The sequence below is a fragment of the Camelina sativa genome, chromosome 7 (assembly GCF_030686135.1).
Source record: "Camelina sativa cultivar CO46 ecotype springtype chromosome 7, ASM3068613v1".
Classification (NCBI taxonomy): Eukaryota; Viridiplantae; Streptophyta; class Magnoliopsida; order Brassicales; family Brassicaceae; genus Camelina; species Camelina sativa.
In genome coordinates, this window is record NC_141886.1 from 26,391,581 (window position 1) to 26,415,464 (window position 23,884).

General features: G+C 36.0%; 8 protein-coding genes and 1 pseudogene across 10 annotated transcripts; 4 read left to right on the forward strand and 5 right to left on the reverse strand.

Moving 5' to 3' along the window:
* The first annotated feature begins 639 nt into the window (after positions 1 to 639).
* Positions 640 to 1,931, forward strand: LOC104702375 (uncharacterized). Its single transcript, XM_010418228.3, has 2 exons — positions 640 to 954; positions 1,343 to 1,931. Exons 1-2 carry the CDS (start codon positions 842 to 844, stop codon positions 1,548 to 1,550), a joined length of 321 nt encoding a protein of 106 aa, XP_010416530.1. The 5' UTR covers positions 640 to 841; the 3' UTR covers positions 1,551 to 1,931.
* A 598-nt stretch (positions 1,932 to 2,529) lies between these two features.
* LOC104702376 (auxin-responsive protein SAUR61-like) lies at positions 2,530 to 3,194 on the forward strand (annotated as a pseudogene). Its single transcript, XR_015562707.1, has one exon. The product of XR_015562707.1 is annotated as an auxin-responsive protein SAUR61-like (transcript).
* Positions 3,195 to 3,547: 353 nt separating this feature from the next.
* Positions 3,548 to 5,068, forward strand: LOC104702378 (NADH dehydrogenase [ubiquinone] 1 beta subcomplex subunit 2). The gene is made up of 4 exons (XM_019227853.2): positions 3,548 to 3,802; positions 4,118 to 4,163; positions 4,277 to 4,333; positions 4,844 to 5,068. The coding sequence occupies exons 1-3, from the start codon at positions 3,699 to 3,701 to the stop codon at positions 4,331 to 4,333; spliced, it is 207 nt and encodes a 68-aa protein (XP_019083398.1). The 5' UTR covers positions 3,548 to 3,698; the 3' UTR covers positions 4,844 to 5,068.
* Positions 5,069 to 5,456: 388 nt separating this feature from the next.
* Positions 5,457 to 6,326, reverse strand: LOC104702379 (uncharacterized). The gene has a single exon (XM_010418229.2). It carries the CDS (start codon positions 6,211 to 6,213, stop codon positions 5,533 to 5,535), a length of 681 nt encoding a protein of 226 aa, XP_010416531.1. The 5' UTR covers positions 6,214 to 6,326; the 3' UTR covers positions 5,457 to 5,532.
* Positions 6,327 to 7,587: 1,261 nt separating this feature from the next.
* LOC104702380 (uncharacterized) lies at positions 7,588 to 8,577 on the reverse strand. Its single transcript, XM_010418230.2, has one exon. The coding sequence runs from the start codon at positions 8,521 to 8,523 to the stop codon at positions 7,750 to 7,752; it is 774 nt and encodes a 257-aa protein (XP_010416532.2). The 5' UTR covers positions 8,524 to 8,577; the 3' UTR covers positions 7,588 to 7,749.
* Positions 8,578 to 9,829: 1,252 nt separating this feature from the next.
* On the reverse strand, positions 9,830 to 10,624 carry LOC104702381 (uncharacterized). Its single transcript, XM_010418232.2, has one exon. It carries the CDS (start codon positions 10,451 to 10,453, stop codon positions 10,001 to 10,003), a length of 453 nt encoding a protein of 150 aa, XP_010416534.1. The 5' UTR covers positions 10,454 to 10,624; the 3' UTR covers positions 9,830 to 10,000.
* Positions 10,625 to 13,056: 2,432 nt separating this feature from the next.
* LOC104702382 (uncharacterized) lies at positions 13,057 to 14,228 on the reverse strand. The gene has a single exon (XM_010418233.2). The coding sequence runs from the start codon at positions 14,120 to 14,122 to the stop codon at positions 13,193 to 13,195; it is 930 nt and encodes a 309-aa protein (XP_010416535.1). The 5' UTR covers positions 14,123 to 14,228; the 3' UTR covers positions 13,057 to 13,192.
* A 2,650-nt stretch (positions 14,229 to 16,878) lies between these two features.
* LOC104702383 (uncharacterized) lies at positions 16,879 to 19,877 on the reverse strand. The gene is made up of 2 exons (XM_010418234.3): positions 18,880 to 19,877; positions 16,879 to 17,844 (listed from the first exon to the last, which is right to left on the reverse strand). The coding sequence occupies exons 1-2, from the start codon at positions 19,402 to 19,404 to the stop codon at positions 17,071 to 17,073; spliced, it is 1,299 nt and encodes a 432-aa protein (XP_010416536.1). The 5' UTR covers positions 19,405 to 19,877; the 3' UTR covers positions 16,879 to 17,070.
* A 951-nt stretch (positions 19,878 to 20,828) lies between these two features.
* On the forward strand, positions 20,829 to 23,848 carry LOC104702384 (WD repeat-containing protein DWA2). Of its 2 annotated transcripts, none has more exons than XM_010418235.3 (13): positions 20,829 to 20,997; positions 21,077 to 21,160; positions 21,250 to 21,382; positions 21,559 to 21,670; positions 21,806 to 21,905; positions 22,024 to 22,151; positions 22,316 to 22,385; positions 22,663 to 22,751; positions 22,885 to 22,930; positions 23,134 to 23,204; positions 23,289 to 23,362; positions 23,449 to 23,507; positions 23,638 to 23,848. In XM_010418235.3, exons 1-13 carry the CDS (start codon positions 20,953 to 20,955, stop codon positions 23,677 to 23,679), a joined length of 1,053 nt encoding a protein of 350 aa, XP_010416537.1. In that variant the 5' UTR covers positions 20,829 to 20,952; the 3' UTR covers positions 23,680 to 23,848. The 2 variants fall into 2 exon arrangements, with proteins under 2 accessions (XP_010416537.1, XP_087313231.1); XM_087457105.1 differs by having other exon boundaries at positions 20,890 to 20,997; positions 21,559 to 21,657.
* The last annotated feature ends 36 nt before the right edge of the window (positions 23,849 to 23,884 follow it).

Here is a 23,884-nt window from a genome sequence, read left to right on the forward strand (position 1 = left end):
TAATCTTTGGATAACGTTTTTCGGTGATAACGATGACGAAACGACAAAATTGCATGTAGCCGACACTTAATAATGATAATAACTATAGTAAAGATTTTTTTTTTTTTTTTTGATAAAGAATAAATAGAATTAACTATATAGTAAAGGTTTGAAAATACTATCATTCAAAAGCATCATATTTCTGAACTGAACGCACCAAAAAAGTGATTAGTGCGCTAATGAACATTATTCGTTTGTTCTTTCTGTCTATTTCTTCTTTTCTTTTTTTCACCGCCCGTCTGAGTTGTATGGGCGAGATATTTGCCATATTATGGTCAAATCAGGAATATTCAACCAATACTCGCTTTATTTCAGTGGGTCACGAGAATCAATTAAATGCATTTCTCTTTTTTTCTTTCTTGACGTTGTTGTATTCTTCTGTTTATTCAATGAATTGTTTGCTTATTATATAGTAAAATGTTTTTTTTCTAAAGAAATTTCATTTTATATCCTAAACAATCGTAAATTCGACCGTCAAAAATAATGGACCCAATAATAAAGTATGATGTAAAAGAAAACGAAATAGCCCAATAGCCATGACATGGGCTTTAACAATGCAGATCGGATCTATTACCCGACCCGGTTGTTGAAACCGAGAGAGAGAGAGAGAGAGAGAGAGAGAGAGAGTCCACGCAACGTTTGGCCGAATTGGCTGCTAACGCGAATCGAAAGAAACGAACAATCGATGTTTCGTCGTCGCTGCAAGTTTTGTTGATGCGAAAATAGATTCCATCTCGCAGATTTTGTCATGTTTGTGAGAGATTGATCCTGGTGCATCTCGTGGGTGAGATTCTCCGACGCGATGATAACGAGATCGAATCTAGCAGAACAGCTGAGGGAGTATCAGATTAGATCAAAGCATGATTGGGCCTCCGTTTCTTTCTTCTCTTCTACCTCCAATTTCTCTTCATCCAGGTTTGTACAAAACTATCTTCTTATTCAGGTCTTGAGATCTTCGGTTTATGCAAATTGCTTTTTCTCTGCTGTGATTCGGAGCTGCTGTGCCGTGCATAGAGTTTATATTAGTCTCAGGGAATTGGATTTGATTTTTGATCTCATTGAGAAATTTAGACTTCGTGATACTCTCTATTCAATTTGGAATCGTAAAATCTCTCATCTTTTTAGGGTTTTGACTTAGAACATTGGATGTGAGTGCATCTAGGTAACATTTCACACAAAGGAACTATATAAATCTGATGAATTTACCAAATTGAGTAACATAAGTTGTTTGCACCTTCTTAGAAGGATAATTCACAGTGGTGGTGGTACTTATGAAAGTCGTTTTGTTTTGCTTTTGATTCAGGGTCGATGTTGTAGTCTTTGTCATATGGGAGCTAGTGATCTTAGCGTTCCTGGTGTTTTCAGCTGTATCCTTGTACTTCAGGCGGTTGCAACTCGCATTCATCCTGGGTTGTGTCACCTTACTATTGCTTGTTTGTATGAAATTCACAAAGCAAGTGAGACAAGCCAGGAAAAAGAAGCGAAGGATGCTTCTTCCTCTCTCTATGTAAAGACCAATACCACTCAGCAGTTGCAAACCTTTTTTTTTATCTTCTCACGCAACTAAACCCAACTCTTTCTTGGCATGAGCATTGATGAAGATGATGGCAAAGCTCAGACTGACTCTGGGACACATTGCTTTTGTTGTCCTTTGAAGAAGAATCGACCTGACTTGAGATATGAAACCAGGGAATGCAATTTCAGGGCTTAGGTTAGACAAATCAGAACAAAAGTGGTTGTAAAGGTTGTTTTCCTGTATAAAGTAGTATGGGAGGTTGCATTGTTTTTGCTAGGCACAATCACGGAAGATGCACTCGAGCGTTTTGTGATTAAAGAAATATACACTTTTCCATATATCTATGTTACACTTAATATCATGGTGAAGTTCTTTAGATTTTGTTGGCTGTAAAAGTTTTTCTTTTATATAAATGGTTTGCAGGATTATCATGTGACATGATCAAAGAAAACAACAACGAACACTCATGAAAGTAGAAGAGAGCTCTATATTGAGTAAAAAGTAGCGAGCAACTTGGTCTAAAAGCTCACATGTTTAACGTTTCTATCACCACCTTTGCGTTCTGCAACCACTTTATTACTTTGTTCTAAATATTAAACATAAATGTGGTAAGGTGGTAATAGCTAGTATTATATGTTTTGTTATGGTCTGTCAATACACTAGCTTAGCTTGATTTGATTCACTCGGTTTATCAAGTAATGAAATGTCTGCATGGTGAACCCTTCTCAAATATGGAGAAATTGCTTTGCTAAAGTTCATTAATGACAACAAAAAAATAAAGCAGGTGAGTAAAAAAGCTCAAACAAATGTGGAAGTGATCAAGAAAATTGCAGTTTTTAAGGGAAATAAAGATTTTAAAAAATGATGCAACTCTCTAGATATTTGTAGAAGATCAGTACGATCCACGAGTGATCGTGATCAAAAATTTATGGACAGATTTGAAAGGCAACTAAAAACAATCCAATAACACACGGACATACTTTTCCCTCCACACATATATATAAGCAGTGAGGCACTTATGGTTGCAAACAGACAAATTCACAACGCAAATTCAGAGCCGAATTAACACACACACACAGACAAGAAAAAACAACATGAGGAAACTATATTCCAAGGGAATTAGACTCTCCGAATTGATGGAGAAATGGAGAAAAAGGAAGAAAGGGTACTTCGCTTTATACACGAAAGAAGGAAAGAGGTTCGTTTTGCCATTGAATTATCTAAACCATCCGATGTTACAAGTGCTACTGGAGATGGCTGAGGATGAGTTGGGACTACCATTGACGGTCCTTTAAAGGTTCCTTGCGATGGAAGTCTAATGGATCACATCATCATGCTTGTAAGGAGAAGTATGTCCGATGATAATGATGATGTGGAGAAGTCAGAGGTTAGCAGCACTTGCAAGGGAGCTCCAGTCTCTTCTCTATTACCTCTCTTTCGTGGACAGAGCCAGCTTCAATCATTAGTTTCCTAACAATGTCTAACAATGTGGAGTTGTAAATTTTGATGAAATGGTGTTTTAGTAAATAAATTTCCGACAAGAGTTGTTGCTCTTGTTTGTGTATAAAAAACCATGATCATATGTCAGAATTGTAATTGTTAAGTACAAAATATGGGACAAAATTATAGTTTGAGATTATAACTTTTTCGCTTTTGAGATTTTTCCTGATGGTTAAGTACAAAATATGGGACAAAATTATAGTATGTACGTAGTTTAAGTGTTTTAATTAAGCAAAGGATATGTAATGTAACAGATCATAATCCACATTTCTTAATTAGTAGCAAAATAAGTTGAGTTCAGTACTATAAAGCGCAGAAATTGGATAAATCCATTGATTAATTAATCCAATACTAGTCAAATTTAAAATTAAAGCAACAAATTAAAAAAGATGGTTTAACGTAGACAAAAATAATTTTGACCCCCAAAAAAAAAACCATTTAGAGAGTATTTGTAAAAATGGGCTTTTAATTGGGCTTAAGGCTTTTAGTCGAGGCCTTACCAAAAGTCACACGAGTGACATGGCTGAATCAAATCTCAGGTAGAGAGAGGTTACTGTCGAAGCAGAGGGAGGAGAAAGAAAGCTTTTTTTTTCTGGTCTGAAATCGAAGTGCGAATCGGAGGGGAATCTAGGGTTTCGAGAAAATGGGAGGAGGACATGGCGGAGGTATTACTTACAAGGGAGTCACTGTACACACTCCCAAGACGTGGCACACCGTCACCGGGAAAGGCTTGTGCGCCGTTATGTGGTACATTTCTCTCTCTCCACCTAATTCGCTTTTTGATTTAGGACTTAGCTAATCTCGATCGGAAGCTAGATCTAACCATGGGAGTTTCGATTGATTGACCATTCGAAGAATCTGGTATCTAGTATCCACCTGGTTTGTAAATTAAAAGTTGACAATGGATTTGTCAAATTAGTATCGGATTGATTTGAATTTTGATTATGTTTCCGGAAGGAATCAATTTCAATTTCAGTTCGGATGAGAATGATTGAAGAAGCAATCACCCAGGTTTTTTTTTTTTTTTTTTTTTTAATAATCAAGTTTTGATGTTTTTTTCAGGTTCTGGATTCTGTACAGGGCAAAGCAAGATGGTCCTGTAGTTATGGTAAGACTCTCTTTTCATTCTTATCTTTCCTTCACCCTTGTAAAGTTTATAGGTCCTCCTCCTAATTCTTCCATGATGGCTAACATGTGATTTTGCTTATTTGCAACTGATAGGGATGGAGGCACCCATGGGATGGCCATGGTGATCACGGTCATGGGGATCACCACTAGGTAATGTCTCTACTTGTACAACTGTTTGATTGACTTATTTAAGATGAGAAATAAAATATCTTCTTTTTTGTATTAAACGCTCGTTATTGTTCGTACACAGGGCTACTAATAAGTAAGACATCAGTTAGTGAAAGTTAACTTCTTCGCATTGTGTTTATTAGCAATTTCTAAGGTGTTGTAACTTACTAACGAGATCTCTTGTTAGGCGCCCTGTAGTTGGTTTTGAAATAAGATGGTAGCTTTTATCTGGTTTTGGTTCATACAAACGGTGAATGTTTAGAGGATCTTTTAACTTCTCTAAAGGATGTTCTTGTTTTATATATACACTAGAATGAATCATTGACACTCTTCTTGGCAGTTAGGTGAATGAAAATTGAGTGCCTTTATCTTGAATGGTTGTTATTAGTTTAGTGGTACATGGTTTGAGTATTCTCTTTACTGAGACATCGCTGATTTGTGGCTATAAGCATTGCCAAAATATACTGATCTGGTTTCGGGTTTTGCTTTTAGGTCTCACTGAACCTTTGAAGATCATGACGAAAAAAAAAGAAGGAATCGTCTCTTGTTTTTTTTTTTTAATTTTCAGCTTCATATGTCGAAATAAAGAGAACTGTGAAGAAGACGTGAATTGTTTGTCTACACAACTTTGGAGGCCTTGCTACTTGTGTTGCACTTCCTGATGATGTTGTCATTTTGCTGTCTACAAATTAATGTGAAATATAATAATTTGCGAGATTCGTGTTCGTAGATCCAAGCCTCCAATGATATGAGTTACAAAGAAACGCTAGGGATTACATTTGTGGTGTTGGTGTTAGATGTACGAAACGTATGAAACTGAACTTGTAATTGGTATTTGAAGTCATATTTGAGAACAAAATTGCTATTAATCAAATTGAAAATGTCTACTTTAGCAATGTGAATAGATAAAATCTATAATTCAACATCTTATCAACATTTTATCTTAAGTACCAGTTTTATTTAGAGACTTTTCTTTTCTGGTGAAGACAAAAAGTGTCTGGCTTTTAAGTCTTCAACCCTAAATCTATAACCAAGTAGCCAGTTTAGTACGTAAACGGGTAAAAACTTCGTGTTACTTCAAAAAAATATATAGAATAAAGAATATAATGTTGCAAACTTCTAATGTTAACTAAGCATGCTCGCTTGAAACAAAACCTAACCGGATATATCATATATATTATCTAGTTGGTGAGAATATTTAAGAGTGAAACTCTCGTCTGAATCAATCGCCGGAAAATAGACTCCAACTCTATCTCAAGCTCCTCTATTGCAATCTCCGCCGCCTCCAACCTTGTGGTCGCACTTTGCACCGCGGTCTCATCCCATACATTATCTAACAAATACGAAGACCGACTGGTAAAGATCGAAGACAAAGACCCTTTGCTCGATCTCTTCTCTAGCCAAGGAATACAACCAAGCGAGAACAAAGACTCAACCATTGTCACAACGACTCTTCTCACTTCTTTCAATACCTCAGCGACAAACAGAAGGTTATGTTCTGTTGGCATGTCCACTCTTCCTTCGCTTCCTTTCATATTCTTCAGACAATTCAAGCATTTCAGCGTCTCCTTCTTAAGCTTGTTCTTATACCGATTATAAGCAGCGATCTTCTCGTTGACATCAGATGATTCGTTGCCACGTAGAATCAGTTGTAGATCATGCAAGTTGTGTTTGACGAGTGTCATCACATCTTTGGATATGTTACAGATGTCTAACATCCTCAATGAAGCTTCTGAAACTTGCTCCGTCCACTTCTCTTGTCCTTGTTGAGACATAGATTCTCTTGTTTTCGGACAGTGATCAAGGAGATAGTTTACGCAGTCGTGTAGCTCTCTCAAATTCTCAAAGTCAATCTGAGCCATAGATCTTAATCTGTTGGAGATCCTTAGGTAAGAATGTAAAGAAGCGAATTGATCGATCGAAAAGGTAAGTTTTTGATCTAATAGTGATTGATTTTTTAGGGCTTTTTGAGAGTTTTTAAGCGAAGATTAGAGATATACTGAATGTGTGTAAGAGTGATATTATATATAGAGGAGAAGAGGGATCTGAGAGGAAAGTACGATGAAGGATCCTAAGTTTGGGTTTTTGTACGGACGTGGGACATCTGGGGAACAGCTCATTTTGGAGGTATATATTATCAAAATAATGGTTTAAATGAATTAAAACAGGTCACAAGGAACCTTCTTTGTACGTAAAAGAAGCACTCGTGGATTAGGGTACATTGTGGATTTGTTTAGATATATATTCTGTTTATAATATATACTTTTTAAACATTTTAATTTTATTATTGGGTACTTGAAGGTATCAGGTTTAGGCACCATGCATGCACGAGCGACGGTGCCAGGCTGTGTCGGTAAATTGCAACAATTTGGAATAGACGAGGCGAGTATTAATTAAATGGTATGAAAAATGTTTAGATTGTGGAATTTGGATCAGACTTTAAATATTGAGTTACGTGTTTGTCAGAGATGTTTATGTATCAAGTTACGTGGATCTATTTATTATCTACAAAAAGTAATACTGTATAAGTCTTACATTAGAAAAAATAAGAATAATAAATCCCGAATACATATACATCTCTGGCAATGCATGCGGTTGTGGTAACCTGAGATCCTCTGTAGATTTTTTCGACCAAGCAAACTATTCACAGTTTCACTTTCACACTAATTTAATACCAATGAAACTTTTTATAACGTGGATAATAAGAATACACATATGTATTACGTTACGTGTATGTACATATTACGTGTATACATGCTGGATTAGATTTTGTGTTTAAGATCTTTATATCTCAGGTTATTTTCAACTGATTAATATCTCCTCACAAATTATATAATTAGATCCAGATCCCTCCAAACGCATTCATTTTTATTCTGTTGTTAGTGGAGCAATCTTATTATTCGATTTCCCATTTGGAATGTATAGCTGCGACTGCGAATTATAATGAATAATCAATCATGCATAATGCATTATTTTTTTTTTCAGTTGTCTCATCATCATGTAGAGACTTTATTGCATAATTGAAAAAACAAAAAAAAACAAAATCATTATTGCGTAATTGTTTTAGCAATTTCCGTATGATTTAGCTAATTTTTTCAAGACAGCCGATCAAAAAATAAGTAAAGCCCATTGGATCCAATTAATAAGCCCATTATCTCAAATTCACCCCTGCTCTGTTTTGCAAACAACTTCTGAGTAATGTGCTCAGTCTTGTGATTGTACAGACATGCATGTTCTTGACAAGTAACGTTTGAATATACTGTATATGATTTAAGAACGATGCATACAGATATTTACGAGTTTTTTAAGATCATCACCATCTTAAAATCTTTGCCTAAACTAAAAAAAGCTGAAGCCAAACACTTCACATGAACAAAGTTACATCTAATCATCAAATCTCAAAGAGTAAGCATGTTAAGAAAAGAAACTCTTGTCTTCAACAGTTTATTATACACACTATCCAACTCTCTCTCTGTTTCCTCAATCCCATGTTCTGTTTCTCTCAACTTCTTCAGCTCCTCCACATCAACTTCTTGATTCTTCCTATTAAATATCCTCGACACAAGCCCTTTCCTCGATCTCTGCTTATGATCGCTTTGATTCTTCGTCACCACTTCGATCAACAAAGACACCAAAACATCGAAGCTCGTCTTTTCAACTCTTTTCATCACGTTGATGACGTCTCCACAATCTCTTTTCTTCTTCTTCTTCATCTTATCCTCTGTTTTCTTCAGCTGTTTCACAACCGTTCTGCTCAAGGCTCTTCTCTTAAACACGTATGCGTCTATCTCACGCGACACGAATGCTTCTTGATCATCTCCTGATTTGCTTCTGATCACTCTCCTCCTCAAGCTCGATTCCAGTTCCCTGACTTGTTCCTTTATCTGCATCAGAACGTCTCTGATCGTGCTGCAGATATCAAGAACCTCGAGGAACCCGTCGGAAACGTCTTCATATCCGGTGAAAGCTTTTTGTGTTTTCGTCGTTTGGAAACGGAGGAAGACTTCGACAACCTCGTACAGGTTCTTTAAGACACCGAGTTTCCGACGAGCAGACTCTGGTCTTTTCTTTAGTATCAGAAGATGATCTTCGATGGCTCGAGACAGAGGACGAACGTCTTCAGACCAGCTTGTTGAACGCACGTGGGCACTAGATGATGAAGTAGCAGCCATGGCTGATTCACTCTGTAGAGATATTAATGTATATAGTCAACGAAAAAAAGGTTCAGTTTCTCAATTAATACTCTCACCCTTATATATGTATGTGTCTTATATGTACAATGCATGTTAATTTGAGTTTGTGTGTATATGTATGCGTACACGTAGAAGCCAGTTTATTGATAATAGATGAATATAGATACAGTCTGGAATTGGCTGTTGCAATTGAGTTTCTTCCGACAGTCAAACGACAAATCTACACTCCTCTTCCTTGATGCCTATTTTTTCTTTTTGTCAACTATTATTATTCTTTTGGTTCTTGTTTATCATTGAATTTATATTCGAATATCGTTGAAACAACTGATTAATCAGACTGGTGAAGATGCTTCTTAGCAAATAATTAATTTCATGCAAGATCATCATAGATACAACATTCAAACTAAAGTTCAAATGAATCAAATGACTGACGTGTAAATGTTTCCACATATACAGTGTCGTATAGCTATAATGAGATTACTCCAATTACTTGGAAACTGAAACATCCAACCCACAACGCACGGATGATTATGCTCTGTACATTTGTTTTTTTTTTTTTTTTTTTTAGGTAAGTATGTGAAGTCTCTCCTACATATATTTTTGTATAAGATTTATCAACATGATAAGCATTTTTTTTCCTTGGGGCTCAATGTTATATAGTTAAACAAACAAAACAATAACAAATCTTGAGACGGAAAAGAAAAAAAAAAACTAGAAATGGTTTAATATCCAAATTTCAGTTGTTGGACTACTTTTGCATTTGCGGTAACCTTGGATATGTGGGCTGCGGAAATATGAAACCAACAAGAAACAAGAACTGTTGGCTGCGACGTCGCTCTCGAAATCTCAGCAACCTTTATTATATTGCATCCTTGGAGATTTCATATGTCAAGAAATGTCCAAGTACCATTTTTATATAATATATACACGCATACATGTAATATTATATTTGTCCAATAGGGGAAAAGTTGGGAATGTGCACGAACGGAGAAGACTTATTAAACAAAACCATCAACGAAGTTGGTTTTGTGACAGCCTAGATGTGTTTACAACGTTATCGCATACCAAAGCATTATTACTTATAAAATCCTATTACTATTGTATTCATGTCTCCCTTACTAATGTATTAGTCTTGTAGTCAATAATTTTTTTTTTTTTTTTTTTTTTTGAGAATGGTTGGCAAAATTAATTCGGAAGAAGAGTGTAAAAACGATCAGAGTATACAAATTGTTCTCCTATTTCTCTTGACCTATATAGGAAAAATTATTTAAACAAAAGGAAAAGGTTATACAAGGAAAAGGAAATTTTACGAAAAGGGTTATACAAGGAAAAGGAAATTTTACAAAAAGAAAACTCTTGTCCATACCAAGTCGACAACATAGAGACAACTTATGAGTTAATATCTGAATAAACAGGCTCAGGTTCAATCTGAAAAAGAAGAAATCGTTTTGCAGACTTAAAACGGAACTGTATAAGGTAATGCAAAAATATTGATTTGAGGCAAAAACTGAGCCCTAGGAAACAAGGAATATCCCGATGGTGGTATCTGCAGCAACATCTTCATCGTCATGTCTTGATCGTTCTTGATAGCTGCTTTATTATTGGTAACATTCTTTGGGAGATAAGTGTTGCCAAAAAGCCAGTCATCATCATGAAACAACGTCTGGTACCCAGAGTCTTTGCTTGGCATACGCTTCTTTCTCTTCATCGATTCACAAGTCGTCGTAGCTTCCCTTATCCTCTTCTTAATGTTATGACTAGCATCATCAGACAAACAGGCATCTTGATCTTCTTCTTCTGTCAAACAGCTCTTTTCAAGTTCCTCAGACGATTCATCCGAAACTTGCTTGCTTGGCAAGTAGTCATCTTTCCGTTGCACGATTCTCGAAGCCATTACTTGTCTTTCCATCTTCGATAAAAGTTGTGAATGAATCGAATCTAGGTTTCAGATATCACGCCTAAGACACCTCGATCTATGTGGGTTCCAACTCTAATTGTAATCAAAGCGAGAGATAGAAGAGAACCCTAAAAGAAAATTTCTCGTATCGGACAGAGAAAGAGAGACGGGAAACAAAAACAAATTGTTGTTGAGCAAAATAAATGGAGAGACTGGTGTAAGTCTGAGGGTTAAAAATATCACATCTGCCGACTTACACAAACCTGTTGGGCCAAAACAGGCCTCTTTCTACAATTAATTATTGGGCTAAAACGGGCCTATTTAAAAATACGGCCACATTGCAAGGCCTTTCGTTAGGGAAAGTCTTCAATGGCATGCGTGACATTGTATAATAATCAGGAAAGTCTTCAAAACATGAGGGACATGTATGCTATATGCAAGACGTGAAATTAACCATTTGCATTCAATCATACATATTCTTAAGGCGTGAAATGAACCATTGCTTGTAATCATACACAAGCTGATCAATATATACTTATGAATTAGTAAAGGATTTCTAATTTTCTATATACGCCCCATAAAGTTAAATATTTTAAATTCTAACCACACCATTAAACGTTACTGTAAATTTTGACTTTCTAAAACATCACATATATATATATTTGAGTTATCGATATACAACTTCCTAAATGATCACATCAAATTCCAAACCACGCAATAAAATTTTAACTTCTTTATAGATTCTCAACAAATTAAATTTCAGTATTTCACATCGTCTAACCACACAAAGTTTAAAAAAACTGTGTCTTAATTTGTTCTGCCATCAACTGTTAACACTTTCAGTTAGACTTAAATCAACGATAAATGCTCTTTCACCAACCAAAACTTTTCAATCTATCTGACTTACCCTGAAATAATTGGTAACCATAACCTATAACATCTCTAGCTTAGTTTCTAGTTAACTGGTTTATTCTACGGTTAATTAGGTTCTGATTGTGTAGTTTTGTGGAATTGTAAATCAAAACCCCAATTAAAAAAGAAAGTTTTGTAATACATGGTTTAAATGCGGTGTATATTGTTTTTATAAACCGTTTTCTATTTGGCATGTCGACACGTACTAAAATTAAATTCCCCAAGAGAATTATATATACAAGTAAAACATTCACTTGATATAACGGATGAAACCTAACATTTAAACTAAAACCAACTATATACATATTGACAAAAATAACCAACTATACGTACATAATTGATGTATAACAAATAGTGACCAATAATTGGGTAAGATATTTGAAGACCTTCAATATTAGGAACATGTAAACTTCATGTTCTAATAATGATCTCTTCTCTAAATTGTGCTATTTAACTTTTAATTAGGTCCTAAACTAATCAAACGCTAATCATTCAATGAAGACCAATATCCCTTTTCCATCTGTGTTATCTTCTTTGTTGGGAGTTGGGTTGAAGTCATGACCAAATCCGAGTTGGCAATTTTTTTTGCCTCGTTGTAATATTATTATTCCAAACTTAGTAAAGCTTTCTATCAAATAACAATAATTCACGCAAGTTGCATTTCAAAGCAACCAACCCAATTATATATAGCCCAACCGGATTTAGTATCTTATGGCTTATGAGTTATTGATTAGTCCGGTTATATTGATTTCACAGGTCGAACCGGTCTTGAGCGCCACCAATACGTACCGCCGCTAAAAGGGGAAAGATCCTAATTGTTAAATTAATTAATAGCACTATACACTACGGTTTGTTTTCCAGCAAACCCCACGTTTTAATACGGTGTTAGTCAAATAATTAAGTCTTAATCCGAATCAGATCAAGATGATAATTGAAAAGCATCCCTAACAAACCATGTGGTGGCATTCTGGGTTATCACTAATTAAAACTTAGGGGAGAGTAACGAGAGTTAGACCACAAAATATTAGAACGAATCCATCAACGTGAAAACCTTACAAGTGATATGTCTTCTTATGACCTATAATTAAAATTTCTCTCAATTATTTCCGGCAAATATATGTGTCAACTGAATTTGTTCACGCACGCTGTTTCTGTTCTTATGTTTAATGTTTTGTTGTCTGCCAAATAAATGATAATGCATGGCCAATGGCATGGGATGGCTTGTGAAAAAAGTGGACCTTAGTTTCTTAACGCGCAACCCATTATTTATTTTCTGAGAAAAAAAAAAAAAAAAGAAATAAATTATGATAATCATCAAGATGGTATGAGGTTTTGAAGCAACTAAATCTAAGATTAAAATTTGGTATGGTTCTATAACATAAAAACAACATAAAGGCAGTAAAATTTGGTAATACGGTAATGAATCACGATTCGTTTATACTTTGGGTTGGTTATTTTTTAAGGTTTAAGAATATTATTGTTTATGTTTTTTGGAAAAAATTATTGTTTCAAACAAAAAACGTCACCAAAATATAGGCATATACAAATATTTCTACCACAATTTATGGTTCATTCAGTTTTTATTTTATTTTGCTCTAGCTATTTAGTCTCGCTGATTTATGAAGAAGTCGCTATTAGAAAGTTCACTTTTAAAAGGGAGATTATCACCCTCATCTCATTCTCGATTTATAAACACAAGGAAATGTAAAGTATCTTTTATTTATTTGTTTTTTTTTCTATTTTCTTTCATGTATTTAACTCGTAAAAATAATAAAAATAATGTGACAAAAACGTAAATAGACAGGGAAAAAATAAAGAATGAGATGAGTGATAATTTAGTTAATGTGTTAGGGCATTAAGCAATGAGACACGAGTGCTAATCAAACCCCTAAACACTTTCTCACTTTCGCATTCGATTTCACGGATCGAATTCTCCAACTCCATCATCTTCTTCATCAAACTCTTTACTTCCTCGTTCTTCTTCTTGTTTAGACCAACCAAACTCTTCTCCTCGACTTGCTTCAGCTCCTCGATGCCTTCGTCTAGTTTCTCTTTTTTCTCGGACCGTTTCAAGAACCCCATAAACGGCGTCGTTTTAGTGGAACGTAGAGAGAAGTAAACGCCGTTAAAAAGAGCAACGGAAACCAAAACGGTGACTTCGATGACGTCACTTATAACTGACGCTAGCTCTGCGTCACCGTACGTCCCGTTCACGCTGTCCACGTGGCAGAAGTGCTGGTGTTTCGTCTTCGGCTCGCGGATCGACGACGTCAGCTTCGCGATATCTCGCGCGAGAGACCGGCGAGATTTTAGGTACGATGCGATTTTCTCGTCGTCTTTTTTACGGAGAGCGACTTGAGCGGCAGACTGGTGCTCACGGAGGCAGAGGATCGACGTGCGGAAGATACCGTAAGCGTCGACGAACCGGAGAAGGTCTTCTAAAAGATTCTCGAAGAAGACGGGACGGTTACGTATAGATTCTTGGGATTGGGGGAGCTGGAGTATATCGGCGAGCGTTTCTTGAACGTCTTTGAGGAGGGTGAGACCGTCGGTGATCCAGGGGGTGGTGCGGCGGTTAGATTCTCCGGAGAAGGAGAACCAAGATTTGAGCTGGGAGATCTCGTGGTTGACGTGGGAGATTAAGGGATGAGATCGACAGGGTAGACTGATGGATCTTGTGTGGTGAGAGACACGTGGCTTTGAAGGTGGAGATGAACGGCCGCAAGGTTTGTTAGGGAATGAGAGTGATCGCCGGAAAACTCCAACCATTCTCTGAGGAGAGATAGATAGAGAAGAGAAGAGAGAGAGAAGGGTGCTTTGAGTTTTGAAATGATGAAAGAGGAATAAGAAGGGAGAGTTTATATATATACACCGGTGAGGTGCGGTGAGAGTGGGGTTTCGGGCAATTGAAGTATTGAGATGATGTGCACGTGGGATGAGTTCGCTAGCTACTTTTTTTGAGAATAATTGCTTTGTTATTTCCCAACTATATTTTTATTTAGTTCGTTTCAGATATACACTTGTAACCTATTTTAATAATTCTTCAAATTATACACGATAGCTAGTACACCTATGTGTTCTACACTTACATTTACTAGACTATTTGATTATTACCTGGACGTTTGAACAACTTAACATGTTATATATAAAGTAGAGAGCCAAACTCAATACTATATGTCGTTGCCGAACAAGAAAAGAAACTCAAAGTTAATATGTACATACCTACATATAGATTCTAATAAGGTTAAAGGAGCTAGATATCGTTTGTACGTAATAGTTATCTACTTACTATTCTAGGAGTATTTGAGATACTATAACGTGAATGATGAATATATTAATCAGATTTAACGAGTTAAGAGACATAACAAATGTTCCATTTCAAGCGGAGAGGGGACACACGTGGGTTGGCCACCCTAGCTAGAACTAGAACAAATAGAGTAATTCACACTCGGTAGTATCGTATTATGACATAAGTTATAAGTTATATAACTATTTAAATAATCATACTTGAGTCTTCAATAAACTTATTTGGTAGGGGTTTAGACGCGTTAAGACAGATTTGTTTTCACATGGATATGAACGATCATCAACATGAATTGATTAATTAATATGAAGAATATAGATCGGTCTTAAGTCTAATCAAAAATATTTTCTACATTCGGCGAATTGGTTCGTCCAAATAATTTTTTTATATATCAATGAACGTATAATTACGCGGATAAAGTTATAAAACGATAAACAGTAATGAGTCCATTGAAATTTTTAAAAAGATAATCCAACGGCGTTCTCCTCAAAATCATTCAACAAATCTTAAATTACTGGTACCCGGCCTATGTATTCTGCAGTTAACTTATCAGCGGCTGAAAATGATCACATATATTGGGGTATATATCTACGACAGTCAGGCGGTCAAAAAGGTAAATATATAGCTACGACAGTCAGTATTTAAGGTAATGATTAATGAATAATACAGCAAACAAAACTCAAATTTTTTTTACGTCCAATCCAGTAACATGAAAACGTTTTTCAATCGTATTCTTACAGTGTACTATCAAATAATATACTATTTCGCTTTTTTTTTTTTGGTTTTGTTTTGGTGTTTGTTGTTATAGTACTATATTGTATTCTTAGAATGTACATATATATATGATAGTCTATATATTAATTTCCGGTCTTTTATACTAATAAACTGTTACACTTAAGATTATGTGTCTAGTAATTAACAAAGCACGAGGGGTGAGCTGGTACGTGTCAGAGAACGGCAACTCCAACTATGCATCAAAGGATCAAAAATCACGGTTTTCTTGTTTACGACACTTCACTTTGTCCTACCACGATCACGAAAAAAGAGAGATGTAATTATATAATCTGAACTATCCCTTAAATCGATATTTTACTTAAAATAAGCATTAGATAATTAGGTAGTGCAAGCGTGTGGACTTTTAAAATGAGTAATTCGGCGTAGATCCACAAACATCATCAAGGGTACCTTACTTAACGCTAATAGATTTTTTTAAAAGCATGTGACTTGATATCTGGATTTAATTGCAACTAACTTTGAAATGAAATGTGAGGAGCCACAGACTCTGTGATCGGATTTCCGAGATAACTCTCGATTCAAGTGTTTTAGATCCACATGATCATGTTTTCAGTTATATTGATTACTTATATATTTCTTTTTGTGTGGTGAAATTGAGATTGATGGTTATGAATAATAATGATATATGTCTTTATTTGGAGAATATACCATTAATATACTTGACTAACTGGATGTTGAGAGCTTGCCCGACAATTCAGTTTTGCTAGTATACATTTACGAAGATCCATCGTTTTCAACTGAAGTTCTATTCGTTCGGTATTTTCATGGTTTAGCTAGCATGTTTACTTTGCATAATTGCATGTACTGAACGCATTAATTTTTATCTTCAGAAAAACTTTGTTTTCATTGAAGGGGTTATGTTCATTGTCGTTTTAACGTTATTTTTCAGTTTTCACACATATAGATAGTAGTATAGATAAAACTGAAAATTTAATCAAAAAATTCATATTGAAAAAAATTAAACGGAGGTGGTATGAAATAAGCTAACTGAAACCAAAACATAATACATGCTTGATGAAAATAGTAGACGTACGGCTAAGGTATATAGTATATTCGCAATCGTATCTTTTCCTCGCGTGATGTGCCGAGATTCCAACCCATCTGCCAAATGCAAGGTCACGTGATGAGCTGTTAGATAACTTAGTTATATATAGATATATCGATGTATATAACTTGGTTGGCCCGTCTTCCAAACCCATAGGAAAAAACTTCAGTAGTAAAAATCATTTAATTCGTTAGAGAGTTTGTACATGTAATGAAGCGTAAAAAGCTGTATGCAAATCTGCACTAGTGGAAGATATCGAATCCTGTAACAGGTTCAAGTTACGAATAGATTTGGTGCTTCCTCCATGTGGTATAGATTACATCTATAGAAAGAGCCTCTCTCCATATTTATCTATTTTGATATATTCTGTTTCCCACTGAATACAGAAAAGGAAGATTTTGGTTCAGCTCAAATATCAATGTACGCTAATTGAATTCCACTTCCATAGTTTGCTTTGTTTTTCATTTTATTGTTGAAATACTATTTCTCAAACCAAACAAAAAATGAAAAACATTAGAAAAGAAAGGAAAATTTTTGTTAGTGAATTAAGTTGGGCCTAAAGCCCGATATGTTCTAGTTGGGCCGTAAGCCTAACGTGCAAATCTGTTCGGAGGCGGGCGCTTCCCATTTAACGGCCACTCCTCTCATATTTTCAAACTCTTCCACACATCTCCTCGAATCCAAACCTCCGACTCGTTTCCTCGCACGTGCGAGTTTTTCTCCGGCTGTCTCGTCGAAAATCTTTTCCCAACCTTTCTCCCATTCCCCGTGTGCGTCGCACAGCTCCACCGTCTCGTTTTCCCACTCCGTCCAGCTCCACTCTCTGTTCAGTTTTCCCATCACTTCCGCCACGCATGAGCTGTTGCACGCCACCGTGCAAGGACGACACTTGGCACCACTCAGCGGTCCTCGGCTAGAAAGTGCCACCACGGGAACTCCGTAGTTAGAAGGAGGGAAATCGTAGGTCCGATCAGTCATGATGCAGAAAGGGAGAGGTCTAGTGACGTAAGGGACACGGTGAGTTGTGAGCTGAGCCTTGAAGGCGGACTCGGAGTTGAGATGAATTAACCCGGCTGAGTCGAGGTCTGGAATTAGGGAAAGGCGAGAGAGAGCTACCGTTGAGGTGTTGAGATCGCCGACACCGAAGCGGTCATTGAGGCCACCGTAGGAGGATCCAGGTGGGACTAGGTACTTACCTGGTATGAAGTAATCTGGTTCGAGCGGGTCAGACCAGTAACCATCAACACGGGTACGGACTATCCAGTCGTATGTGAAGTTATTCTCGTTTTGGTATGCCTTAATCATGGTGATACAGCCTTCTACGAGGTTAAAGTACTGTAACAAGCCCTGTCATTGACACCAAGAAGAACCAAATAGATGAGAAAAAATCCATTAAAAAAGAGCAAACTACCAGATGCTAAACAAATATTTTGTAATTCGTGTATGTATTATATATACCGGAATCAGATTTTCTAAAAAAATAATATACGAGTCACGTTTATAACCATTATTATTTTCAAGTGAGAAATTTTTTAAATATAAATATCTAATTATATATACTAGGTACACGTTTATAACCACAATACACTAAAAAGCCTCCGGATTCACATCATCACGCCACACATTAACATCATCATGTCACGCATTAACCATTCACAAAAAAAGTATTACCATAACTTAAAAAATGCCAAATAGAACAGGATGCGAGTTATATTTACAGCCCCATATATGTAAATCACAAGCTGTCAACTTAATCAATATCTTCTTTATGTGGAAACATGGGTCCCGAAAAGGTAAGGGGTCAATTTTCAATCTCGGACTAGGAGGACTACAACATTGCGAGTTGCTAGATAATGGAAATTTCCAAGAAATCATCATTTGAATTTTCAACCTCATACTAACTATAGAATCCGAATCAAGAAAGATGCATTAACCCATACATCACAAGTGTAGTCAACAATTAAATAATATCACAACCATAACATAATTAATGTCATCCGTTTTGTCTTTTGAAACGCCATTTTTGACCGCAATTAAGTTAGTATAAACTAACGAGATAGAAAAAGAATATAGGAGTATTATATAGGATGAGAATTGATGATGCCACCAATACCAAACCCATCATCAAACAAAAAATCCTTCACATGAGTAACGTACAGATCAAGAAACGGTTGCACCAACCCTAAACCTCTCCAACTAAACGGACCCCCTCTCGACCACTTTTCTTATCCATAATTCTATATTTCCGAATTTAAATTCCATTAATTAATTCAAAGTTAGTGAAATTTTTTTTTAAAAAGGTAAGCTAGTTATAAGAGTTGATAACTTTCATGACTAAATTCAATGGTAAATAAATTAAAAGAGTTTGATGATCTAAATTACCTTAATGCCATTAGGCGAATTCATGGGTGTGAGGACTCGAACCATCGGCTCAGTCTCATTAATCGGCTTAGGCTCAAAGATACGAACCCAAGCGAGCCTCGGTGCGTCCTTAAGGAACCGAAGTTTAAACGAGTTTTTATCGAGAGGACTATTAAGAAACAATTCCGCATTAGGATAAACCCTCAAGATCTTCTCCATAATCGATGGTCCGGTTAGCTCGAACCGCCTTGCTCCTCCTACCAAACACACGGCGATCTTAGAATTCACCAACTCCTCCCTCTTCCTCCTCCGCCGTTGGTTTACGTCTTCAAGGTTCGAATCGGATAATTCGACGGTGAAATCAGAGGTTTCGGTTGTGACGGTTAGGGTACGAGTGTAGATTAGGTTACGAAGAGGGGCAAGAGTTGGGAAAGGATCAAGGGTGAGAGAAGAGAAAGAGATTAAGAGGAGGAGGGAGAGAGAAGGTATTATGAGGAGGAGGAGAAGACGACGATCGACGTCGGAGATTCTTTTGGCAACGTACATGACGGCGGCGTGAAGTGATCGTAATTCGCCCTAATCTGAGAAATAACCACCGTGGAGAATGTTCAAACACGTTTCATTTGCCGAAAGAGAGAGAGAGATAGATGTGAATGTGTATACACCAGTCTTTGTGTATATAATTTTTATTTTTTTTCTTTTGTTTCAAAACTTGTGGAGTGATACGGAGTGGCGCTGGTTTGTTGGGGTGGAAGGTGAAATCAACATTAAGCGTGGGTTTGGTTTTGCTTTTTCTCTGTTTCTTTTTTGTTTTTGTTTTTGTTTTTCTTTGGGAGGAAGATACAATATGTAGTTATATGTATAAAGAGTATAAACCGATGAATTAATTAGGTTTATACGCACTGGTTACGTTTGAAAAGAAATGGTATTATTATTGGTTTCTCACGTTTCGTTGTTTACAGTAAAGAATTTTATGAATGTTTTAAATACTTGTTATCAATTCTTACCCATGACTTTACAGAAGTTTTTTGACAAAACAAAACATAAAAATGACTTTACAGAAGTTATACTTGTTTAGTGGTCCTCCTCATCAATTCGAATATAGAAACGTATTACTAGGCGTTTGTAAAATGTGTAGTGTAATTAATTTCTGTTTGATCACCATTAATTGCAGTATTTTTACAAAAATATATTGGGGATGTTGACAAGTATATTCAAAGGATTGATTCTTGAACGACGTGGAGTAAATACATGATGGGTAGTTTGTGTTGCAAGAAAAGTTTTACTTTTTGTTGGTATTTGACAAGAGGAAAAGAAAAGTATTTGTTGTCGTCCAAGAATAGCCTAAATGTATATTCATCGACAAAAAAAGAAAAAGAAAAATAATAATATGACATGTGGGAGCATTGTATATTCATGTGGGAGCATTGTATATTAATTGTATATGTTAACAACATTACCAAAAAAAAATTGTAAATGTTAACAATATGCAGGTCCTTTAATTGTATAAAAATGAGGTTCCAAATTTTGTTTTGGTGAAAGAAATGAGTATATAATAATATTTTCTTTATTTCCCATGAATTTTGTTTTATTATTTTTGGTATTGTGAATATCTGGGTGACAAGATAATATATATGAGTCTATTTACTTATTTTATTTTTTAACATTTGGTTATATATTTAAGGGATTATTTTATGTAAATATATCCTTAAGTATTTTATTATATTTAATTAATGGATCTATATAATCTTTCACATATGCTTATATATTAAATTAATTTATTTAGATATATAGTTAAGTTATTTTATTTAGATCTAAAATTTACAATTTCCTTCTTTTGGGATACAAAAATTATTGCTGTCAACCATAAAATTAGCAGGCTATCATTAATCACTTTCTTACCTTAATGACTCAATTTTGGACAAGCCCTTTTAATGTTAACTAGTGGGTTATATTAATGGGCTTAAATGACTCGATATAGGCCCAATAGTATCATCTGCTCGATTGAAACCAGCAAAATCATCAGAGAGCGAGAGCGGCAAATCGTTGATGATGAAGAGATCTTCTTCCTGAATCCGTAACGTTGAGAAGACAATGCAAGGTGGATCATCTGGTATTGGTTACGGTTTGAAGTATCAGGTAGCTTAGCTCACCCATCGTCTTCGTTTCGGACCACTTTCTTTGTACTACTGCCACTGTGAATTTTGTTGATTTACAGGCTAGATGTATATCGGATGTGAAAGCTGATAAAGATCACACCAGCTTCCTCACTGGAACCCTAAGTTTGAAAGAAGAAAACGAGGTCATCGATCAATTTAGATCTGTGTTTTTTCGTCTCTTGTTGTTTCTGGATCGGAAGATTCTGATTTGTTGATATTTTTATTTTAAAAGGTTCATCTGCTTCGTTTGTCATCTGGTGGATCTGAGCTGTTATGTGAGGGTTTGTTCTCTCATCCTAATGAGATTTGGGACCTTGCTTCTTGCCCTTTCGATCAACGCATCTTCTCTACTGTCTTCTCCACTGGTAATTGAATTCTCATTACTATCTCGAAATTGCTAATTTTGTGAGTTGATTTGATGGTAATCTCAGGAATTGAAACTATGATTCGTCTCAGCATTTGTATTTAGTTGAAAATAAAAAATCATGTTTTGGTCAAACCACACAGCTCAGAGACTTACAATGTTCTTTTCATTTTAAAGGCGATTCATTTGGAGCAGCGGTGTGGCAGATTCCTGAGCCATATGGTCAATCGAATTCTTCAACATTGGAGTGTGTTGCTTCCCTTGATGCACATGTTGGTAAGATTAATTGGTGAGTTCATGCTTTACTGTTTCCAACAGTGTGTATCTACTGAGTCTGGTAGTCCCGAAGTCTTAGAATGTGTTGCTTTTATAGTTTTATTATCCTCATTTTCATGAAGTCTCTATTTCCTTGTTGTGGAAACAGCGTTCTTTGGTGTCCCTCTGGAAAATCAGACAAGTTAATCAGCATGGATGAACAAAACCTTGTCTTGTGGAGTTTAGACTCTTCAAAAAAAAGTGCTGAGGTGATTTTAGCTACAAAGAAGGGAGAGAAAAATAAAACTCTCTGAATCATATATGGATCCTGTGTTTATAGACCACTTTGAGGTACTTTCTGCTTAATAGCTTTTTGACTAATTATAGGTTTTATCTAAGGAGTCGGCTGGGATGCGTCATTCTTTATCTGGTGGAGCATGGAATCCACATGATCTGAATTCTGTTGCAGCGACTTCTGAATCATCTATCCAGTTTTGGGACTTACGAACTATGAAGTATGTTATCATTTGTTCCTCTCCCATGTTCCCATGAAAGTTATATTATTGTATTCCTGCATGCGCATCTAGCGGGTTTCACTTAATCAATCAATAGTCTTTTACTTTTTGGGTTCCAAAATATTAACCATTATGTTGAGTTTAATATGTTTGCAAATTTACAGGAAGGTTAATTCTATCGAACGTGCCCATGTACGGAATGTTGATTACAATCTCAAGAGGGAACATATACTCGTAAGACTTTACTCTGTTTGTAAATATTGTAATTGCTTCTCAACCAATGCAAACAAAGAGCTTTATAAAAAAAAGAATAAAACTGTACTCCACAGGGAGAAAACAAACTGTTTATATATACATTGCAAATGGGAAGGAACAAGGAAGTACTTATCTCATTTCATGTGATAAATTATAATCATGGCTAGAATGTTTGTTCTGAAAGAAAGTGGATCCACTATATTACAGATACGGTATCAGATGTTTGTCTTTATGCATTGGACTGTCGATTATGTAGGTCTCTGCAGATGATGAATCTGGCATACATATCTGGGATCTTCGGAAGGCCAAGGTTCCTGTGCAAGAGCTCCCTGGTCATACACACTGGTAACTGAAGCTCTATTTTCATCAATGGATTTTTTTTTTCCATCAATAGTTCTGCTACACATGCACACAAATCCGATGCTTTGGACCTGGGATTTGTTTCTAGCGTGATCGTTCTTTCGGGAAAATATTGCAGGACATGGGCTGTCAGGTGTAACCCTGAGTATGAAGAGCTAATTCTGGTACTCATTTTCTCCTACCTATTCCTTCTTAGCACAATCAGACGGTTCTGTAATAGACTATAAGATGAAGTGTTCTGGATCAGTAGCGATGATACTTTTACCTGTCCAAAAGTTATTTCGTTTCTGTACTAGAGGCTAAAAGTTGATGATTCGAAAACATGTTCTGTCAAAGCGTTAGTTTCTGATTAAGTTAACCAACACAGAGCGTTGGAACAGACTCAGCTGTCAACTTGTGGTTTGCTTCAGCATCTAGTGAGAAGAAAACCTCAGAAAGGTTAATTTCTCTGTAATCGCACCCTATGATATGCATTCTTCCTACTTTGTTTTGACCTTTTATTATGATGCCGATGTTGTACAGCCCAGTGGAAGCCTCGCGTCTGCGTGTGAATCCGTTGCTTAATTCTTATACTGACTACGAAGACAGTGTCTATGGTAAATGCTCTTGGACCAAACTGAGTTTAGTAACAATTTTCTTCCACTTAAAATTCCTAAAATTACTAAAATAATTGCTCTCACAGGACTCGCTTGGAGCTCGCGTGAGCCTTGGATTTTTGCGTCATTGTCATATGACGGGAGGGTAAGCAACTTTGCTTAAAACCTAAAGAACTTTGGAGAACTAAGAAATAAACCATTTGTTGCGCCAATTATAAAGAACTCAAAGCAGTTTGGAGAGTCCATCTTATAATTTTGGTGTTGGCTTATGTTAGGTTGTGATCGAATCCGTCAAGCCGTTCCTGCCAAGAAGATAGGTACGTGCACTCAATCGAAGAAAGGCTTCAGAGGAAAAGCTCACTGCCATATGTTATCATTTTATACAAATTTTGAATTGATAACAATGATCACATCACTACAACTGTTGAACTTTTACTAGCGTCTCTGTTCATCTCTCTCTAATCACTATATCTACTTTATGTTAAATGATACGAAGAGTCTCACTTGAAAGCGGTGAGAAGT

Coding starts and splice junctions, on each gene's coding strand:
- LOC104702375 (XM_010418228.3), top strand. CDS start 842: ATGATAACGAGATCGAATCTAGCAGAACAGCTGAGGGAGTATCAGATT. Junction 955..1,342: donor TCCAATTTCTCTTCATCCAG/GTTTGTACAAAA, acceptor CTTTTGATTCAG/GGTCGATGTTGTAGTCTTTG.
- LOC104702378 (XM_019227853.2), top strand. CDS start 3,699: ATGGGAGGAGGACATGGCGGAGGTATTACTTACAAGGGAGTCACTGTA. Junction 3,803..4,117: donor GGCTTGTGCGCCGTTATGTG/GTACATTTCTCT, acceptor TGTTTTTTTCAG/GTTCTGGATTCTGTACAGGG. Junction 4,164..4,276: donor AAGATGGTCCTGTAGTTATG/GTAAGACTCTCT, acceptor TGCAACTGATAG/GGATGGAGGCACCCATGGGA.
- LOC104702379 (XM_010418229.2), bottom strand. CDS start 6,213: ATGGCTCAGATTGACTTTGAGAATTTGAGAGAGCTACACGACTGCGTA.
- LOC104702380 (XM_010418230.2), bottom strand. CDS start 8,523: ATGGCTGCTACTTCATCATCTAGTGCCCACGTGCGTTCAACAAGCTGG.
- LOC104702381 (XM_010418232.2), bottom strand. CDS start 10,453: ATGGAAAGACAAGTAATGGCTTCGAGAATCGTGCAACGGAAAGATGAC.
- LOC104702382 (XM_010418233.2), bottom strand. CDS start 14,122: ATGGTTGGAGTTTTCCGGCGATCACTCTCATTCCCTAACAAACCTTGC.
- LOC104702383 (XM_010418234.3), bottom strand. CDS start 19,404: ATGTACGTTGCCAAAAGAATCTCCGACGTCGATCGTCGTCTTCTCCTC. Junction 17,845..18,879: donor ATTCGCCTAATGGCATTAAG/GTAATTTAGATC, acceptor TGTCAATGACAG/GGCTTGTTACAGTACTTTAA.
- LOC104702384 (XM_010418235.3), top strand. CDS start 20,953: ATGCAAGGTGGATCATCTGGTATTGGTTACGGTTTGAAGTATCAG. Junction 23,205..23,288: donor GAGAAGAAAACCTCAGAAAG/GTTAATTTCTCT, acceptor GATGTTGTACAG/CCCAGTGGAAGCCTCGCGTC. Junction 23,363..23,448: donor CTACGAAGACAGTGTCTATG/GTAAATGCTCTT, acceptor TTGCTCTCACAG/GACTCGCTTGGAGCTCGCGT.